Below are 20156 nucleotides of genomic sequence, written 5' to 3' on the forward strand. Positions count from 1 at the left end.
CCTTACGATATACATAGCAATCTTAGTAAATCAGTTATCATCTACAACATGACCGATAACAATTACATATCGTACTTATATATATAGTATACCTATCGCACTCGATATATGTATGATATATATATACATTCGATATGCGTATTACGTGTATTATTTGTGTATAATTTTCTCACATTTTGAGCCCCGACATGTGTAAGATATTCCAGTAGGATAAACTTTTTTACTGAGCCGTAAAGAAATAGGTTTTCATGGTCGTGGCACCTTATCCAAGGTCTCGTCAAGATGTATACGTTATATTGTACACATAGGAAAGAATAGTATCGTGACTACAAAATTGGTAGTAGATCGGCACTTCACTGTAAATCTTTTATTAATCGCGGAGGGGACGACACTTCTATAGATCGAGCAAGACGTATCACATTTATATAGTTGCCTAAAGCATTTTAAATTCGACTATTATACTCATCATGCTAAAATGATCCAGAAGCCTTTAGAAGATATATAGAAAAAAGAATAACAAAGGGCAGGACATCCAGAAGTTGCTACCATAATAAAGGATAAATACGAAAAAGGCTAGTAGGACATAATGGTAATATATGCGGATTATGATTATAAACATCAGAAAATTTTTAAGGGAGTATATGCCGATGAAAAACTCACGTGATATATATCAATAAAAATCGCACTCGTTGCGAGTAATTTCGATATTGTTAAACATGGTGTATAAATATCATTATCTAACTTTAACCCAATCGATAATTATCAAAATACGATTAAGTCGATAAATATCATTATTTGACCTAACCGATTATTTAACCAAAGTGATATATATCGAAAATATTTAATTGATAATCATCAAAAAATACTTATTACATTTATTAACGATAAATAATTAACATAAAATTCAATTGTTTTAATAATAGCAATACTAATAAATAACTAATAAAAATAAAAATAAAAAATATTCATTACAAATAATACAACATATCACTAAGATAAAAGTATGATTAATATCAAAAAATTACTTCGAGGAAGCTTAAAGTTATCCACGATCTTTATAAATACTTAGTACTATGATCAAATAATTCATCGAAATTTTGTTCAAAAGCTTTCTCTGAACGAGGCTCCTCTTCATTATCTTTCTCAACTACTACTTTCTTTTTCATTTCTGGGATTTCTTCTCGTATTATTGATATCGAATCATCAAGTTCAATAGATTCATTATTTAAAAGTAAATCCTAAAATATTAATTTAGAATTATAATTGAAAAACTTGATAATTTCAATTTTAATTAACAAAAAAATCACCTTAAATTTTTAAAAACGTCTTTCTAATGTTTTCTTGCACATTCTATATCTGGATAGTTAGGATTTAATACAATATCGCACACAGATGCTGTATAAACATAAATATCATTAAATAATAATTCATTGTCATGAGGTAAGGTTGGAAATGCTTGTTTCGCAATATTCTCTATCACATTTTCATCTTCGTCATATAATTTATAATGGCATTCCTTAACATTTTGCGATCTTTTCCATTCTGAAATGTCAACTGGAGTATTTTTTTTCTTGCTACTTGAAATCTGTAATCCCAATTCTTTAAGAATTGCACTCCTAACTGCTGCGGTAGAGGTAGAAATGCGATTCAGATGAAATTTTACAATCCGTGATCCGCACAGATCAATCCGGATTATCATAGGATTAAATCCGAATAATCTAGATTAACTTCAAATTTTGGGTATCTCGGCATCCAACGATCGTACAGAGATGCACTATAGCTCATTCGAATCGTTGCATTGAGACGATTCGAATGAGCTATTGTGCATCTCTGTACGATTATTGGATGCGGTTTCGGATTAAAACGGATATTCTTAATCCATCCAGATGCATCCATTATCCGTTCAGATCGGATGGATTGGCGGATGATCTGAATTTTCGGATTTCAGATCGCATCTCTAGGTAGAAGTACCCCTTAAATCTTTCATTTTATGTTGAATCTAATTAATATAAAAAATAATAAAATTTGAAATTTACAATTAAATTAAATTGTATTTATGTAATTAATGATAATTACTATAGTATGATAGTTTCCGACAAACGAATTAGTCCACTTTCATTCACTTACTTCCTTTAAATAATTGGGATGATGTAAATTGAACCACTTTTCTAATTCAGATTTAAAATCATCAAAGCTGGACCACAAATTACTTGGAAAAAATTTTCGGCATACTTGAATATACCCTTCCTATATTATTTTTATTGTATAACAAAAATTATCAATAATTATTTAAAGATAATATGTTATTGAAAAATAAAATTACTTACCATGAAGACCTTTGGAGTCAAATCAACGTCATTATTATTTTTAGTTTGCTGTCTTAGTTGATCTTGAATCCATTTTGTTTGATTATTTGTCAATTTTTGTAGCTCATATAAAACTCTAATTTGTTTTGATTGTTTTTTCAATATTTCTTCTAATTTATCTATTTTTTTTCCTAATTTGCTGCTATATTTATCATTACTTTCATGATGCTTCATTTCAGAGAGTTTTTTTGATGGATTATGTTCCTCATCAATTACTATTACTTCTTGTTCTGTAGTTAGGGTCAATGGTCTTAATTCCATGATTGGGATTGTTGGTCTTGATTCTGTAATCAGGGTTGTTAGTATTGGTTCTGAAATAGGGGTTGTTGGTCTACTTGACAGAATTGGTAATGATGTAAGGACAATTCCTGATAAATTATGGTGAATTGTAATGATTAATTTGTTAACAATTATCAAATTATCATTATAATATATTAATTATCATTATAATAACATTAAATAAATTAACCACTCGCCTGTTCGTCTAGTATTATTTTTTTTTTTACCATAACTGGCAATATTTCTGGAAACAGTTTTCTCTAATCGATCTATTTTACCCATAACGATAATAAGATAATAAATTTTAACTAGTAGTAGTAGCATAATATAGCTTATTAATAAAAAATTATGGCAAAAAAAATTAAATTATTACTTTCAAGTGACATAGAAGTTCCTTGGGAGAATACTTCATATTCTTCCACTTCATGTTGGTTAGTTGACGTTTTAGTTTTTTTACTGGATTTATTTTTAATTGGAACTTCGTTAACTTCTTGTTCTTGTCCTTCATTATCATGTTCTCTAATGGCTGTTCTTTCATTGGTATTTTTGTTGGTACTAAATCTAAAATTATATTTTCGTTTATTTATTTTTATAAAAAAATGTAAAAAGTAAATGTAAGAAGCAAACGTTAAGAAAAAAAAAGCTTAAACGAGAAGTTGTCTTATTTATATACTTTTCAAAAGTATAATAAAGTTTAATTTCACGTTTTTTACGTGTTTTATACTAGATAAATTAAACCATTTTTTTTAACAAACTCACCATCCTAAAAGTATAATTTAAAGATCAGTAAAGTTATTTTAATTTATTTTAATGATCATTCAAATTGATTAATTTAACGAAATACTTACAAAAAAAATGTCATTTTCTTTTAAATTCTTTAATCTAAAAATGTAAATAATAGACATAATGAAAAATACTTAAATTTTATTATGAAACACCAATGGTCCAATGTTGCTTAGCACCAGTATCACATGGTTTATTTATATTGTGTGATTGGCGTTACTCATCAGATTTATTAGTTTATTTTTAATATTAACTATTTTCCCTTCTTTTCATTTTATTCGTCTCCACCTTTTAATGGCTTTAATTAAAACTTTGGCATCAGTATCCTAGTAAATGGTAAGTTATTTTGGGTCTTTTGGAATCAGAAATTTATTTTCTTTAACTAACTATCTTTTTCTTTTTTTTGGTTGGGTTGTTCACTTTCTTTTTTGAACTTTATGTTTTTTGTTTCATTCCATCACTATTTCATCTCCTATCATTCTTTTTCTATTTCCATTTCATTCTATATATTCTTTCATCTCCATTTCATCCTATATCATTTCATTTCATTCTATACCGCTTTTATTTTCATCATCATTTCGTCCTTTAATCACCATTTCATCTCCTATCATTTTTTTCACCACTATTTTGTCACCTATTATTCTTTTTCCATCTCCATTTCGTTCCACATTATTCTTTCATCATCTTTCATCTCTATTTCATCCTATCTTTTTTTTTCATCACATTCATATTACTTTATTATTATCATTCGTTCCTTTCATCCACCATTTCATCTTATATCATTATTTCTATCACCATTTCGCTTTATATCACTTTTTCATTATCATTTCAACCTATACCATTCCTTTAATTACCATTTCGTCTCCTATTATTTTTTTCTACCACTTTTCATTCTATATTACTTTTCATTATCATTTCATCCCATATACTGTTTTTTTCATTACTATTTCGTCTGAATCATCTCCTATTGTTCTTTTCCATTACCATTTTATTTTATATCACTTTATCATTATCATTTCGTCCATACTATTCCCTTCATTACCATTTTATTCTATATCAATCACTGCGCATGTAATAAAATTTAAGGGCAAATTTTTCTTATTATGATAGCCATATTAAAAATTATGGTGCCGTATAGTTATTAATTATATAGACTTATGTATGTAGATCAAAATCAGCTAAAATAAATTTTATTGGTTAAAATTGATGATTTTCGAATCCATAATTCTGGCCAAATTTTGCTTAATTCCGGCCAATTTTATAATGCCGGCCTAAATTTTATAAAAATTGAAAAATGCAGTTCAAATGTAACATCACATTTATATAAAATAACTTTCAAACCAAATATAGAAAATAATACTTCTTGACAACATCTAAGAGTGTGTTGAAAAATTTCTTCAAATACTTTTTGTTTTTTAAGGTGGATCTTAACTAGAAGTTGGTACATTTTATTTGCTAAAAATAAGGAATAATGAGAAAAACTTGAAATTTGTTCAATTATAGTAAATAATTTAAACTCCAAATTAAGACAGAAAGTATTTTATATAATTTTATAACAAAAAAAAAGCTAAAAAAAATATTAACTCAAATAAATTTTCAAATAAACCCAGAATCTATAAAGAAAAATGGATTTTATAATTTTCCGCTATAGCGGAGTTCCGCTAGTGTCACGTGACGCGAAGATCATTTCCTTTTTAGGAAATTGGTGTAACCAATTTGCTCCATTTTTCGTCAGAAGTAAAATTTCCTTTTTAGGAAATTTGTGTAACATTATATGATTTGACTGGAATTACGGAACTTGGCCGGAATTAACCATGTGACGAATAAAGTGACAAATATGATTTTTTCATTAAAAAAATTCTAAGTTCAAATAATACTTAGTAATTTTTGAAAGCTTGAGGGTGTGATACAGGGTGATGGTTTAAACGTTACACAAAATTTCAAAAAAGGAAATTTTACTTCTGACGAAAAACGAAAATTATTTATGCAAATGGGTTACACAAATTTCCAAAAATGGAAATGATATTCATGTCACGTGACACTTGCGGAACTCCGCTATAGCGGAAAATTTTAATTTTCAAGAAAAATTTCCCTTTTTTTCATTATATTTGTATAATAGTATTATAAATTCTTTATTATTTCAATGGTTTTAATTACAAAACAAACTATTTTCTAATTTAAAAAACAATTTGAATATTAAAATAAAAAAATTTCGTGATGAAATAAATAGGAATCTAATATTAAAACATAATTGGACAAAAGTGGATTTATTAAAAATAATGAAAATTTTGTAGTTTTTTTTTAATTTAAAACAAATATATTATTCAAAAATAAATCTAATAATACTCTTCCCTTCTTTTTTTCCTATAATAAATAAAATTTTATCATTATTTCATATTAAAAAATAGAGAAAATTTGATAAATTCAATAATAAACAAAATTCTTATTGGGTAACCAACCTTATTAACTTAATAAAAGCTGTTTCTTTTGAAAAGTTACACCTAAAAATAAAATATTTATTATTAGTTAAAGGATTCTCATTAAAATTTATTGAAGTAAAAATTCTTTTTTTTATTAAAAAATCAATTTTTTTGTGTTTATACAAAAACTACCCGAATAACTACCATTTAAACCCTTAGAAAATCTTTTTTCTCTTGCAAAATTACATATATTTTTGCTATTAAAACTATATATTTGTCCAAACTTTTAAAAGGATCTCAAAAAAAGTTCATTTTTTAACGTAAACTTCTTGTATATGCAAAGAGAAAAAAAAAATTTCAAAAATGGAAAATTAACTTCAGAGACTAGTAAAGCACATAATGTTCTATCAAATTACTTAATTTGTATAGGAGTTACATATTAAAATTGACAGTTTATCATAAAATGAAGTGACTCAAATATGGTTACATGAATTTTTTTAATATGAAAATGATTTGCATATTACATGCGCGGTGATTGATATTGTTTTTTTCTATCATCATTTCATCCTACATTGTTTTTTCTATTACCATTTCATCCTATATATCACAATTTCATTCTATATTGCTTTTTCATCATCATTTCATCCCATACTGTTCTTTTTATTGCTATTTCATCTCCTATTGTTCTTTTTCAATTACCATTTCATACTATTATTTCTTATTACTTTTTTTGTTCTTTATTGTTCTTTCTTATTTCTTATTACTCATTTTGTCCATTATTCATTTAACTGAGGTGTTCTCAAAAATTAAAGATGTACACATTTTTTAGTCATGTAAAATTACATAAAGTTAAATAATAATTAAATTATTAGTTACATTAATACATATCCGCCGATCCTCGGAATTAGTCAAAAATTAAAAAAAAAAAAAATTTTTTTTTAAAATTATTTTTGTTACTCAAGTTTCACAATATTGCAAACGTCATATTATGCATAATTACAAAAAAAAAAACTTATAAAAAACCGCGATAATAAATATACTTTCTTCTGTTACTCCCCATCAACTTTCCCATCACTTTTCAAGTTACCAAACCAAGAGTTTGCACTTTTTTATTATTTAATCCGTTAATTAATAAAGAAACAAAAATTTTAAGCAAGAATATTAATTTTAACATCTGTAATATTTGTAAAAAAGAAATTCGGGTAATTAATGGGATAAAAAGGATTGTTTTTATATAAAAAACGGTTCTAAGAGATATGCACCTTTATTTTGAGCGTAAAGAATATAGTTAATTTTTTTTATTGTAAAAGTAGGAAAATGTGCAATTTTATATGTATATTATTGTTAACCGTAATATTCCACATGTAATTAATACATTTACTAAATAAAGCGTACCGATTATAGATTTATTAAAGAACAAAGATATTTTTATTGGGAAAATAAAATTAGAAGTGTACAAAAAAGTCATAATTTTATTAATTATGACATATATTTCGGTAAGCATTTATAATTAATATATTTGTTATATCAATATATCGTTAATAATTTTTTTTCTTTTAAACGAACTTATTATCAACGTCATGTGGATTTTGATGTCTGTGTATCATTAAAGCTTTGGTGGAACTCTAATCAATAGAATGGGCATCCTTAAAATAGTAAATTAAAAGAAAAACTTTCCATCTACCTAAAGTCCTGGACTCTAGCACCTACAAATAATAGAATATTTTAATTATGCCATTATTAGTAAATAAAAAAAAATCAAATAAAAAATGAGAAACTCAAGCTAGTGAAAATTTAACTTTGATATACAATATATACCAGAGGGGGCGGATATAAATTTTTTCTTTTAGGAAAATCTCTTTGGCGATTTCTTGGAACGTACTTGCATGAGTGAGTTTCGGAGGTGGTTTTAAAGTTCTTTATAGAATATGACTAATCAAAATTTTCTTTTAGTTTAGGGCTGTCTTTTTGATCTTGGAAACAAATTATAAAGAAATGGGATAAAGACAAGAATGGAAAATAGTGAGGATGAGAAGGAATGTGGAAATAAAGATGATGATGAGAAACGACACGATACATTATAATTAATTTAATTACAATTCTTATCTCCACAAAATTTCGATGAGAACGTTTACTGCAACTTACTTTTTTCATTAGTTTCTCAACACCAAAATTCTCTAATTTTTTTAAATTTGCTAAAATTCGCTATATTCAAAATAATTAATCTCTTTATCTTCAAAAGAAAAAGAAAAGATTAATAAGTTTCAAAAGCGAAAAAATAATAATAAAAAATAATAAAATCATAAAAAAGAAAGACCTACATCAGCAAAGCTTTCGTAAAGACATAAAGTATTTTAAATTTGAAGTTTTATTGTATTAGGAATGTTATGAGAATCATTACAAATGTAATAAAGTTTCCTATTTTCAAATTCAAGGATTTGAAGTATAGCTGATTTTCTGTTTATACCGTTACCTCCATCTCTTAAAGTTTTGCGAAAAAACTGAGTTACTTGTTGATGGTTTTTATTCTCAACTGGTGCACGTAGAGAAAGATTTCAATCACTTTTTATGTTTTTCAATAAATTCGTGAATGTGAAAAACGAAACGTGCGTAAATGGCAATCGTTTGGTGCATATAAACGCCCTTGGACAAATTGTCACTATTAGGTATTCCAGTAGAAGGTGTAAGAAAAATTTTTAACCACATTTTTGCATCTCTTTTAAATATTTTAGGATCAGTGTTTGGATCCCGTATGGCAGTATATAGGTCAAAAAATCCATTCCATAAATTTCTTATTACATTTGCACGTGTTGGTGGTAAAACTTTATTAAGATCAAAAAATTGCAATACTTTTAACTTGTCTTAGCCCATAAGTGAAGTGAAACTCCAAGATTGACATTCTTTTTCCTGCCAAAAATGAAAATTTACTTTGATTCTATTCATTTCTTTAACTATAATTTCTCTAGCAACATCGTTAAAGTAACCAGTTTCTTCAATTTCATGCAATAATAAACTCCAAAGTCTATCAGTTATACGTAACATAATGTGGAGCTCATCAGGGATCCAATTTTCTAACGATATCATATTAAATAATGATGTTGAATGATGACCATTATATTGATTTATATTGTCTATTTGCTTTGATATTAGCCATTTTTTTTTGATATCTGATATTTCTTTTTTGGTTATTGTACACCACGGGCAAAAAAATAAGCTATTTGCTGAATTAAAACCTAAGCAAATTGTAAGAAATTTCCAGTCTGAGCTAAAATACATGTTAATCGTCCAATTAACTCCATTAATGTTTATTCCTATTTCTTTCAATTCTTGTAATTCTTCTCGAAATGAAATTGTTAATATATCTAAGGATTCATAATTTTCTAAACCAGGGTACAATACTACTGTATAGTGATAATTAGGATTATGTATATTTTCAATGTCTTCTAAGATCGCAAAAGTGATCATAACATGTTTTACTTTTTTTCCAACATTTCTACCATCTCCAGAGATTCTTATGCTAATAATTGGTTCGTGAAGATTAAGAACACCTCTCTTTATTAAGTTTGGTACTATAAATTTCAATACATCTTTTATACTTCTTTTACCACCTTTTCCAACTGACGTTGTTACTTCTTCAATAACCTCTGGATCAAAAATGTCATAACTTTCATTTGAATTTATATCCATATGTTGTGGCATTATAACTGTGTTTATCTTAATTCTATCATTCATCCGTATATTGATTTGTGTTCGTTTCTCAGCAATTGTCCATTCACGTGGTAATTCATCTTCAATTGTAGTTAATTTTCTGTAGGCATCTCGAGAAATTTGTCCATTATCAACCACCATCACCATTGCTTCATTCTTACATTCTTTTGTTATCAAATTTTCATTTACATTTACCTTAAATTTATAATTATTCACAGAAAATTGAACTTTTTCCAAAATAGGTTTATCTACAGGATTGTAATGATTTTTTGATATATTTGTAAAATCATCAAGCACTTGCTTGGTCATAGATTTAGCTCGTTTAGTAAGAGTTGAATGGGAAGCTTCATTTACTGGTTTTAAAATACGTTTTTTATGTGGTTTAATTCGATATTGATGTATAGATTCTAAATGAAGCCCAAACAGAAGTACTCCTGAGGTTCGTGTATTAACTCCTTGATTGATTTGCTTTAAAATTGTGCAAAAAGATTATTTAATAATTAAATTAAAACTAGATAGTGAATAAATAATAAAATAATATATTTACGTTATGAAATAATGTAGTCGCATCTGAAGGAGATTTACTTGAAACAACTTGATTGGAAAAATTATTACCAAATTTTACTACATATGTAGGTTTATCATTAACATAATTTATTGAACATTGAACTGTACAAGTATTTCGATTTCAAGTTGTTTGAATTACATAACCATGTGGAATTGAGTATGAAGTAGGTTTTTTGATATAACATAATATATCTTTGGGGTATATGCCTGCCCTTATTACTTTATAATAAAAAGTACGTTTATTATTTTTCCATACTATATTTGAATTTTCAGGATAATTAGAAATTTCTTTTCCGTTCATTTTTTTGAAAAGATAATCAGTTTAAAAAATAATAAACAAAAAAAATTATCATATCAAATTAGTTTGTATTGCGTATTACAAGTCATCTCAATTAAAAATAAACAAACCGGATTTTTGAACAGACCAGATATAGTAATAAAAATATCACTTGCCAAATAAGTAATAATATGCATTTGACTTATCATGACTATTAAAAGTAATAGCTATTTTTATAAATTTTTATTTTAAACATATTTATTTTGTAGAGGGACTAGGGAGCAGTAATCCCGCACCCAGAATAAAAATAGTTTACTATTTTTAACATCGTCTCAAAATTAATTTGTTATGCATTAACTTTGTAAAAAATAAAAAATAAAAAGTTCTAAGTCTTTGGAGAAGACCTATTTACTGTAACAAAAATTTATTTTATATTTATTAAAATATTTAAAATATTATGTTTTTAAAATTTTTTCTTTTAAAATACAGTACTTTAGTTAATTAATTTTACTATATATTTAATATTTTTTTTTGACACAATATTATAATATAAATTGAAACACAAAATAAAGTGTCTTTGGCATTTTTTTTAAATAATAAATAAAAAATAATATTTTTAAAACTTTAATATAAATATTTATATATTTTATTTTATAAAATTGCATATTAAAAACTATAAATAATTAGTAAAACATTAAAAAAAAGTATATTAATAACATAAAATTTTTATATACATAAGCTTCTTCTGCTTGCAATTGAGTAAAAAACGCGAAAAAAGTTAAGTTCGAATGAAAAAAAACACAAGTTCGAACTTGAAAAAAAACATTTTCAAATCCCGGTACATCAGGCTATAAACACGTGGTAAAAATATTAAACTATTTTTATTACGGGTGCGGGATTACTGCTCGTTTTTTGGATTCTATTTTTTTTCATTAAGCGGTCTTTTATTCTTTTATTCAAAGAAATATTATGAATAGACGTTGGTATAAAGTGGAGGCTTCAGGTGTCCTTTTTTTTTATTTAAGAACGTTTACTAACGTTCCTTACTTTCTTTTTTTTTGTAGATTTCGGCCTTGGGAGACTTTAGTCTCGCGAAAATGTAAAGGTATATTTGGATGCAGGTTTTTTAGAAACATTTTTAATCATGTTCCTTTATTTTTAAAAAATGGATTTTGCGTCAAATAGATTGAAACATTATGATTGGATGGAATGTTTTGCTGCAAAATCATTAACACGTATCATCAGTCATCACCAATTTAAACACTAGAATAAGTGTTTAAAAATCTCAATGAATTTTATAAATCACATTTTTTTTAAGTATGTATACTTTTATCGCAATCTATGATCAGGTCTGCTTTCATTGGAGATGATGATCGCTATGTACCTTTCTGTGAGATATGATAAAAGTACGTGATTTGGGTGTGGTGATACTCCTTACCCTTAGCTGTTAGATAGCTCAAATGAGTTCTAACAGGTCACACATATACTTGCAATTTTATTTCTTATTTTTCTATTCTCCTTACTATCCTACTATTTATTATGATGTAATTTAGTTTTTATATTCTATATATTTTTTTATTAATTTGAAAACTAGATAATGTATGCTTGTTTTGTGAAAAAATGAAAATAAATGAACCCAGCACTACATATATTACCCATTGCATCTTTATCACGTTTACGTTTCCATTCAATTACTATCTCTCCATATTTGTATTTGCTAAATGACTTCTTTGGTTTCACTGCAGAACTGGCCTTTTTGATGGTAGCTAATGCTAAAGGATTAGTTTCAGTTTTTTGATGTAATATGTGATTATCTGTTAAAACGACAAAGGTCATCTGATTCTGATTGTAATATTTTATTCCCCAGTCTGTATTCCCAAATATTTGATTTAACTTCTCCTCTCCTTCTTTTCCACGAAATCAACATTTATAAACACCAGATTTCTTGGAGTAAAAGTGTATATGATTTTCAAAAATTGCATGAAATTGACTTTCACTGCATGGTATTGAAACCATTTTCTTCCCAGCATTTTTGAAACCATTTGGTAGTCGACGATGGATAAAGTAAATTAAGTCATTTTTAAACAATTCTGTAAGACTTGTTGGCACTACTGGCAATCCCTCTCGAAGGGTATTATATTTTCGAATAACAGTATTATGACGCATTAAGCCAGCTTTATTTTTAAAAATTTTTTTACATACACTACACTTGTGCTCGTTTGTATTTGTGGATGGAGGCGTAGTTGGAGGTGAAAGAGTTTGCATCTTGCCACTGCGTTAACTATTATAGTTCCTTTTTAATAATAATACAGAATTTTAATTAAGAACTGCAGATTAACTGACGCAAAACTTTAACAAGACAGAATTATTTAAACGTGATATTACGTAATGATCATCAATTTGTCACATGTTTTCATGGTTCAGAAATAAGGACGCATCAAAAGTTTATAGCAATCATATTCATAAAGTAAAACCCAAATAAGTTGAAAAAGTTTCAATTATGGAAGCTTACCGAGGTAGGATTTTCTTTTTTATTTACCATTATTATTGCTTTTGAAACCTATTAATCAATTCTTTTCTTTTTCTTCTTTTTTTACTATTTTATTTTATCTTTGTTTTTTTTATTCTTTTCGTTCTCAATCCTTCTTATCATCATCTTTCCCTCTCATCTTCATCTTTATTTTCTCATTCCTTTCTTGTCTTTATTCTGTATTTCTTTATTATTTGTTTTTCAAATCAAAAAAGACGATCTTAAAATAAAAAAATTTGATTATTACATTCTATAAAGATAAAAAAAATCTCTGAAACTAACCCATGCAAGTACATTCCAAGAAATCACCAGAGAGAATTTTCTTAAAGGAAAAGAGAATTTATATATACCCACCAAGAAATTAAATTTTCGCTATCTTCCATGGGGGGGTTTCTCAAATTTTTTTTCTTTGGCTCTTCTTCAGTAAACAGCTGCATAACTCTTTGCTGTTTGTTAATTACAAGAGATGTTTCTTCTACTTGTAGGTGCTAGAGTTGCTTTACAATCAGGACTTTGGGTAAGTAATGGAGAAGGAAAAGTTTTTTTAATTTATTAATGTTTTTTATTATATTTTAAGGACGCCCATTCTATTGATAAGAGCTCTTCCAATAGTTTCAACAATACGTAAACATCAAATCCACATGACGTTAGGTATAAGATCGATACCACTCTTTAAAAGGGGTAAGAACTTTTGAAAGAAGGATTTTGTTGGCTCCATTTCCATAATTAAACTAACTAGTCATCCATCATCTTCATTACTATCGTACTTTCTTTATCATTTATTCAGATTGCATTACACGTCATAATTACAAAAAAAAATTTTGTGTCACTTATCAGTCCAATCAAAAATAAATAAACTAGATTTTGAACAAGCCAAATATGGTGTAACAAACAGATTATAATTTGGCAACACTAGGGGTTTTTGCAGTGCTTTTGTGCATGTTTCCACTATGTCTACTTTTGAAGAAAACTTAGATGATATTATACTGAATCTCTCATCAAATTTTTAAGAAACAACAATATCCAAATTAAAGAAGAATATTTTGATATTCTTCGCGATCAAGAAATAACCGGTAGTACCTTTTTCAAAATAACAGAAGAAACATATCGAAGTTATGGGTTGAAAGGAGAACCAGCGAAGATTTTCGTAGAGTTTGCTAAAGATTTTATGGAAAAAAAGAAAAGACCGTTTTCTTCGTACAAGACTTTAACAGACTTAAAGAGTGTCCTAAATAAGTTTAATATTTATGGTAGCAGTTTATCCGCTGTTCCTCAATTCACACCGTCTTCCTTATCACTCGCCGATGACGACGATGAATTGCAACAATGTATGAATGATATAAAACGTAAGTTGCGCAACTTGGAAACTTTAATTCCTAATAGTAACGAGGCAACGCGTAATGATTATATTTTGGCAATTCTTCACGCTGCAATTCATATTGCCAGGAGAGAAACTGATAAAGAAATTAGTTTGCTTCCTCAACTTCAAATCATGGGTGATGAAAATTGTGGTCGTGTTGATTATGCAATAAATATCACTTGAGGAACTGATTTGTATTACTGAAAGCAAGCAATACTTGGTTAATATAGGTTTCGTTCAAAATGTTATTCAATGTGAGAGTGCTCTACAAACTAACAGGAAAAAACATAAGGCAGGTGTTGCTCTTGGGATTACATTAAAGCATGGCGGTTACATATAGAATACAGAAAAAAAATTTTTGGTTTTAATTTGACAAACGTTACTATCTGTTCGTTGTTTTTTAGGTGGTTTTTTAAGTTTCTGGATAGAGAAGCCGTCAAGTAAAAAAAAAATTATTTTCTTTCTTTTATTTAGTTTTAACGATCATTTATACTAATTGTTCGTTTCTCTTTTTCTTTAGACGCGAGAAATCTTGGTGAGAAATTGACAATCTTGGATACGCGAATTTCAAGAGGCAATTCACGCATTAAGGTGTAGTGATACTCAAAATCATCCTAACAGATCACACACATACTTGCAATTCTTTTTTCTTTCTTATTTTTCTATTCTCTTTATTGATGTAATTGAGTTTTTATTCTAAAGATCTATGTATTTGAAAACTAGACAACGTATACTTGTTTGTGCCCAGCACCAAATATATTACCCATCGCATCTTTATCACGTTTATGTTTACATTCAATTACCATCTCTCCATATTTGTATTTGCTAAATGACTTCTTTGGTTTCACTGTAGAATTAGCCTTTTGGATGGTAGATAATGCTAAAGGATTAGTTTCAACATGTGATTGTCTGTTAAGAAACAAAGGTTATCTGGTTCTGATTGTAATATTTTACCTTGCAAATTTCTAGCATCTTGTACTCTCTTATAATAATAATAAAAAACGTGCAATGATCCCAAATAATTATTTCCAGTTTTCTTTAAATTGTCTATTTGTCAATATCTTTGAGGTTAAGGCATTCTAAAAGAATGGTCGTGATTGTTTGTACAATACGGAAAAGGTTTTTATGTTTCTACTATTAAAAATTGTGGAAAGATTATGTGAAAGACAAGCTTATCCCTATAGGAAAAAATAATCATATTGGTTAAAATGCCAAAAGACCCACCACATTATTTACCAATACGTTGTCATTAATAAAAAAGATGTAAGACAATCTTAATGTAGTTCAAACAGAAAAAAATTCAAAAGGTCTCACAATTTGTTTTCAAGTCGTCTTTTTAATTTTTATGAGGAAGGAAGTAACCCTTTTAAAAAAAAAATATTATTTTCGTTCAAAACAGTAAAAGAGAACAAAAAGAAACGGTAATTTAAGAAATAAAATAATGTTAATGTCATCCATATAGCAAAAAAACGCTAAAAAATATATCAACATTATCAAGGCCAGAGAAAACTAGGAGAGATCTGGTACAAGACGATATTTTATAATATGCAGCATATCCGCCAATTTTGCTGATCATCAATTATGTGGCGCAGTACCGATTAAAATTGATCAAAACCCGTTCCTACATAAGAAAAAATGTCAAAAATATATAAAAAAAACTTTTAAGATCTCTCCCAAAATATTTACCTCTTTAACCCGAAGCCAGTAGAAGGAGTTTCTAGAAAAAAAGGGAAAAAAATATTATAAAGTTAGTTTATAGAAAAACTTTACAAAAATCCAGAATATTTAATGATTTAACAAAAAAAAATTAACTGAAAAATAATTAATAATAAATATCAAATAGATTATAATTAAACAACTAATCAATACATAATTTAATTTTACTAAATTATCATTATTAATATTTAGAGTTATTTATTTATTGAAATTTTTTTTATAAACTATAAAAAAAAAAATAAAAAAAACAGTTCCAAGTTGTGTCTAATGTAAAATAATTACTAATATACTTGCAAAATTTCTCAACTTATTTGATGTAAAAACGGTTGAAAAGTTGATGGGGGAGTTGATGGGGAGTTTAATAGGGAGTTTATGAAAGAAAAAAATTTTTTTAACGCAACTTTTTGTTGAAGTAATTTCTTAATATCTGTCATATGATCATGTAGCACAAGTGTGATCATTTTTGTGAAACTTAATTACCTAATTTTTAATAAATTATTGTCAAATTCCTTAATTTAGACGAATTTTGTTAATTTCGCAGATCGGTGGATATGACTATTGGTTAATTATAATCATGTGATACTGGTACTGATCCAGTGGTGATAAACAGTAAACTTCTATAAATAAATGATAAAATACTAAATTAAATATTAAATTTGATATAATAAATTTGTCTATTGTTATTTTTTCTAAAAAAAAAATCTAAAAATAGTTATTTTAATTTGATTAATTAGTGATACATACCAATTGGACATTAATTAAAATAAAAATAATAATTGACAACAGAAATTTATATATATATAGTATAACACTCATCAGTCTCATTACTAACTGAAAATATCATACTATTTCATTAAATTTAAAAATGTCTTTAAGTTACAAGTCTTCAAGTTATAAGTGTTCACATTGTTCACGTACCTTCACGATCCCATATGCATTAAAATGACATATTTCTAATAAACATTGATATAAAATTGATGAGAATGAAAGATCAACAACCCAAATGGAAATAGTTGAGAAACCTGGACTTTGGGACGAAAATGTTTCAATGAAATATTCTGAGGTAACAATAATATGATATTGATTATTATTATTATAGCAGTGAAAATAATTAAAATGAATAATTTTTTGATACCAATAATTAATAACAAACAGGATGAAGAAACAGAAGAAAAAACAGAAAAAACAGAAGAAGAAACTGAAGAAATTGAAGAAGAAACTGAAGAAACTGAAGAAGAAACTGAAGAAATAGAAGAAGAAACTGAAGAAATTGAAGAAGAAACTGAATCAATAATATTAGAACAAAATGTGGAATCTTCTGATGCTTTATCTTCTTCAGATGATGTCCCAAAAAAGGATGAGAGAAATGAAAATGTTGATAGTGAAGGAGAGGAAGAAACTGATATTAATCTAACATTTCCAATATCTATTGACAATGAAGATTATTGTGGAATCACACTGGATGATGCCATAAAAGATAAAAATTATCCACTAAATACCAATTGGCCAAATGATATTTATCGAGAATTTATGGAAATTGTTACAGAATATCAACTATCAAATTCATGCGGTGATAGATTAATTAAATTAGTTAATTCAATCAACAATATTGACAAAAATCTATTACCAAAAACCACTAAAGAGGGACGAAGATTCATTGATGATAGTGAATTTCCTTATATAAAATTCAAAACAGTTCCTATTACTAATTTTCAGGATGTTGAATACTTTTTTCATTACCAACCAATAATTAATGAAATCAAAACTTTACTTTTACAATCTGACATTAATAAAGAATTTGTTTTTCAATATCAGAATAATACTGTTAAAACAGCATATGGTGAGCAATTTGAAGTGATTGGTGGCATATCACAGAAAAAAATATTCCTATTGATAATTATTTATTATCAATAATAATTTATGCTGATTCTACCACCTGCGATCATCTTGGAAAGACTTCAGAATATCCAATATATATTTCACTTAGAAATATTTCACATTAGTTGCGAAATAAACCTGAGGCTAAAGTGCTTGTTGGATATCTCCCAAAATTAAAAGCTAAAGATAATAATATAAGAAATTCTAAATCATTTAGAAAATTACAGAGACAAGTGTTCCAGAGATACCTTCGAATATTATTATCACCAATTTTAAACCAAAATGACATGTATTTTACTGTAAAAAATGAAATAAATCCATTTACACCAAAGAAGTTATCCTAGCTGATATGGTAGAAGCTGAAGCATTTACTGCAATATATCTCCCATCAACTTCCAAAAGGCCTTGTTATTGTTGCTTGATACATAATAAAGATCTTAATAATATGGAATTGTCCAATATTATTTTAAGAACTCCAGAGAATATGAGAGAAATTATCGATAAAGAACAAGCATTTTCAGTTCATGAAGAATTTAATTATTTTTGGAAATTCAAAAATTTTAATATTTATGAAGCAACAGTTTCGGATCGAATGCATTTATTAGATCTTGGAATAACAAAATATCTCCTGGAGTTTACTCATGAATATTTACAACGAAAGATTAGTATTGAGACTGTTAAGGAAATGGATCACTGACTTTGTGCAATTCCTCGATACCAAGGATTAATAATTATGAAAAATGGATTGGAAAATGTGTCCAAATTTACTGCTAATGATTAAAATATAATGAAGGTGATCATTTTTGTAATAGATAATTTATATGATAATCATAAAGAAGGTGGAATACCATGTAAAAGATTGTGTAAAATCTTTTATAAGTATCAAAAAATGTACATGAAGCTACGCCAGAAATCATTTACTAATTCAGATTTAATAGAATTAGAGGTAAATATTAGCAATTAATTTTAAATTGAAATCTTTAAATTTTATTTATAATTTTTTTTGAATAATTTTATTAGATATTAATAAATAAATTCTGCAAAGAATTTGTAACAGTATTTTCTGAATATTCTCAAAGCCAATGCAAAATACCTAAACTTCATGTACTTCGGTATTACATAATTCCATTCATTAAGCTTTATGGTTCAACAAATGGAATATCCACAAAGACGTATAAAACTTTATATAAAAAGAATGTTAAAATTCCATATCGGATGACAAACAAAAAAAATTATATTTCACAAATGCTAAATACGGTATATTATAATCTGTTTATATTGTTTATCAATATTTAACTATTATATCTATTATAATTTTGAACTCAATATATCATAATAATAGGTACAACGCCAATATTTAGCAAAAAAACAAAAATTAACAAAAACACGAAGATCAAGTGGATTTCAGAATCTTTTGTGGACATATAAAATTACTGAAATTAATATGGCAGTTTCTCAAATAAAACAAGATGATAATATACATCATTTATACAAAGAAGGTTTTGATAATCTTCTTAATGGATTTGATGAATTTATAATGGAAAATGATGTGATTTATAACAATGAATTTGGATATTTTAAAATATATTCAACTGTAGCTATTGAATCAACTGATATCATTCGAACAACAGAAAGTTTCTATGGGAATGATTGGTTTAGTGATATAGTAGTATTTTCTTCTGAAAAAACTGAAAAAACTGAAAAAACTAGTATGTGGTATGGAAAGGTATATTTTGATCTTTATCTTCATAAACTTATCCTTTTTCACAAGTTCAGTTATCTAACATTATTAACTTAATTTTAGGCACTTTTATTATTAGAATTCTTTCCACAAGATTTATCAGAACCAATAAATCTTGTTTTAGTGCGATGGTATAATGAAATAGATGAAGTATATGGATGCCCAAGATTACAGCTAACTGATCAATATACATGCATTTATCTAGATTCAGTAGATATGTCAGTCCATATTGTACCGAGAAATAATTGTGAAGATGAGTATTTTGTTAATAGATATGTTTTTTAAAAAATCAATATTAATGAACCAGAACCAAGATTAAACAATATAAATAATTAGTATTAATCTTGGTGGAATAATTATCAATACTTATTAAATTATTAGTGTTTATCATATTGGTAATTATTAATATCGTAGTTTATCAAAAATTATTGTATATGTTCTATGTAAGCACTGGACATTTTTCATGTATGTTATTGATCACTTTATAATAGTGATACACAAATTTTGGTCACTTTATAATTAGTGATATAC

The 20156-nt window shown here is 26.7% G+C and overlaps 6 protein-coding genes across 6 annotated transcripts; 3 read left to right on the forward strand and 3 right to left on the reverse strand.

Annotated features, from left to right (window-relative positions):
• Nucleotides 1-1055: 1055 nt before the first annotated feature.
• OCT59_018646 (uncharacterized protein) lies at nucleotides 1056-3507 on the reverse strand (the record flags this gene model as incomplete). The annotated part of the gene is made up of 8 exons (XM_066135524.1): nucleotides 1056-1238; nucleotides 1391-1623; nucleotides 1972-1999; nucleotides 2128-2247; nucleotides 2328-2734; nucleotides 2873-2953; nucleotides 3019-3206; nucleotides 3494-3507. The coding sequence occupies 8 exons, from the start codon at nucleotides 3505-3507 to the stop codon at nucleotides 1056-1058; spliced, it is 1254 nt and encodes a 417-aa protein (XP_066004801.1).
• A 5203-nt stretch (nucleotides 3508-8710) lies between these two features.
• On the reverse strand, nucleotides 8711-10424 carry OCT59_018647 (uncharacterized protein; the record flags this gene model as incomplete). The annotated part of the gene is made up of 3 exons (XM_066135525.1): nucleotides 8711-10024; nucleotides 10104-10225; nucleotides 10361-10424. 3 exons carry the CDS (start codon nucleotides 10422-10424, stop codon nucleotides 8711-8713), a joined length of 1500 nt encoding a protein of 499 aa, XP_066004802.1.
• A 1566-nt stretch (nucleotides 10425-11990) lies between these two features.
• Nucleotides 11991-12665, reverse strand: OCT59_018648 (uncharacterized protein; the record flags this gene model as incomplete). Its single annotated transcript, XM_066135526.1, has 2 exons — nucleotides 11991-12307; nucleotides 12392-12665. 2 exons carry the CDS (start codon nucleotides 12663-12665, stop codon nucleotides 11991-11993), a joined length of 591 nt encoding a protein of 196 aa, XP_066004803.1.
• Nucleotides 12666-17009: 4344 nt separating this feature from the next.
• OCT59_018649 (uncharacterized protein) lies at nucleotides 17010-17920 on the forward strand (the record flags this gene model as incomplete). The annotated part of the gene is made up of 2 exons (XM_025311925.1): nucleotides 17010-17069; nucleotides 17162-17920. The coding sequence occupies 2 exons, from the start codon at nucleotides 17010-17012 to the stop codon at nucleotides 17918-17920; spliced, it is 819 nt and encodes a 272-aa protein (XP_025167013.1).
• Nucleotides 17921-18233: 313 nt separating this feature from the next.
• Nucleotides 18234-18581, forward strand: OCT59_018650 (uncharacterized protein; the record flags this gene model as incomplete). The annotated part of the gene is made up of 1 exon (XM_025311926.1): nucleotides 18234-18581. The coding sequence occupies one exon, from the start codon at nucleotides 18234-18236 to the stop codon at nucleotides 18579-18581; it is 348 nt and encodes a 115-aa protein (XP_025167014.1).
• A 192-nt stretch (nucleotides 18582-18773) lies between these two features.
• Nucleotides 18774-19910, forward strand: OCT59_018651 (uncharacterized protein; the record flags this gene model as incomplete). The annotated part of the gene is made up of 4 exons (XM_025329561.2): nucleotides 18774-18830; nucleotides 18905-19141; nucleotides 19227-19610; nucleotides 19689-19910. 4 exons carry the CDS (start codon nucleotides 18774-18776, stop codon nucleotides 19908-19910), a joined length of 900 nt encoding a protein of 299 aa, XP_025167015.2.
• Between the last annotated feature and the right edge of the window lie 246 nt (nucleotides 19911-20156).

This window comes from Rhizophagus irregularis, chromosome 28 (genome assembly GCF_026210795.1).
Source record: "Rhizophagus irregularis chromosome 28, complete sequence".
Taxonomy (NCBI): Eukaryota; Fungi; Glomeromycota; class Glomeromycetes; order Glomerales; family Glomeraceae; genus Rhizophagus; species Rhizophagus irregularis.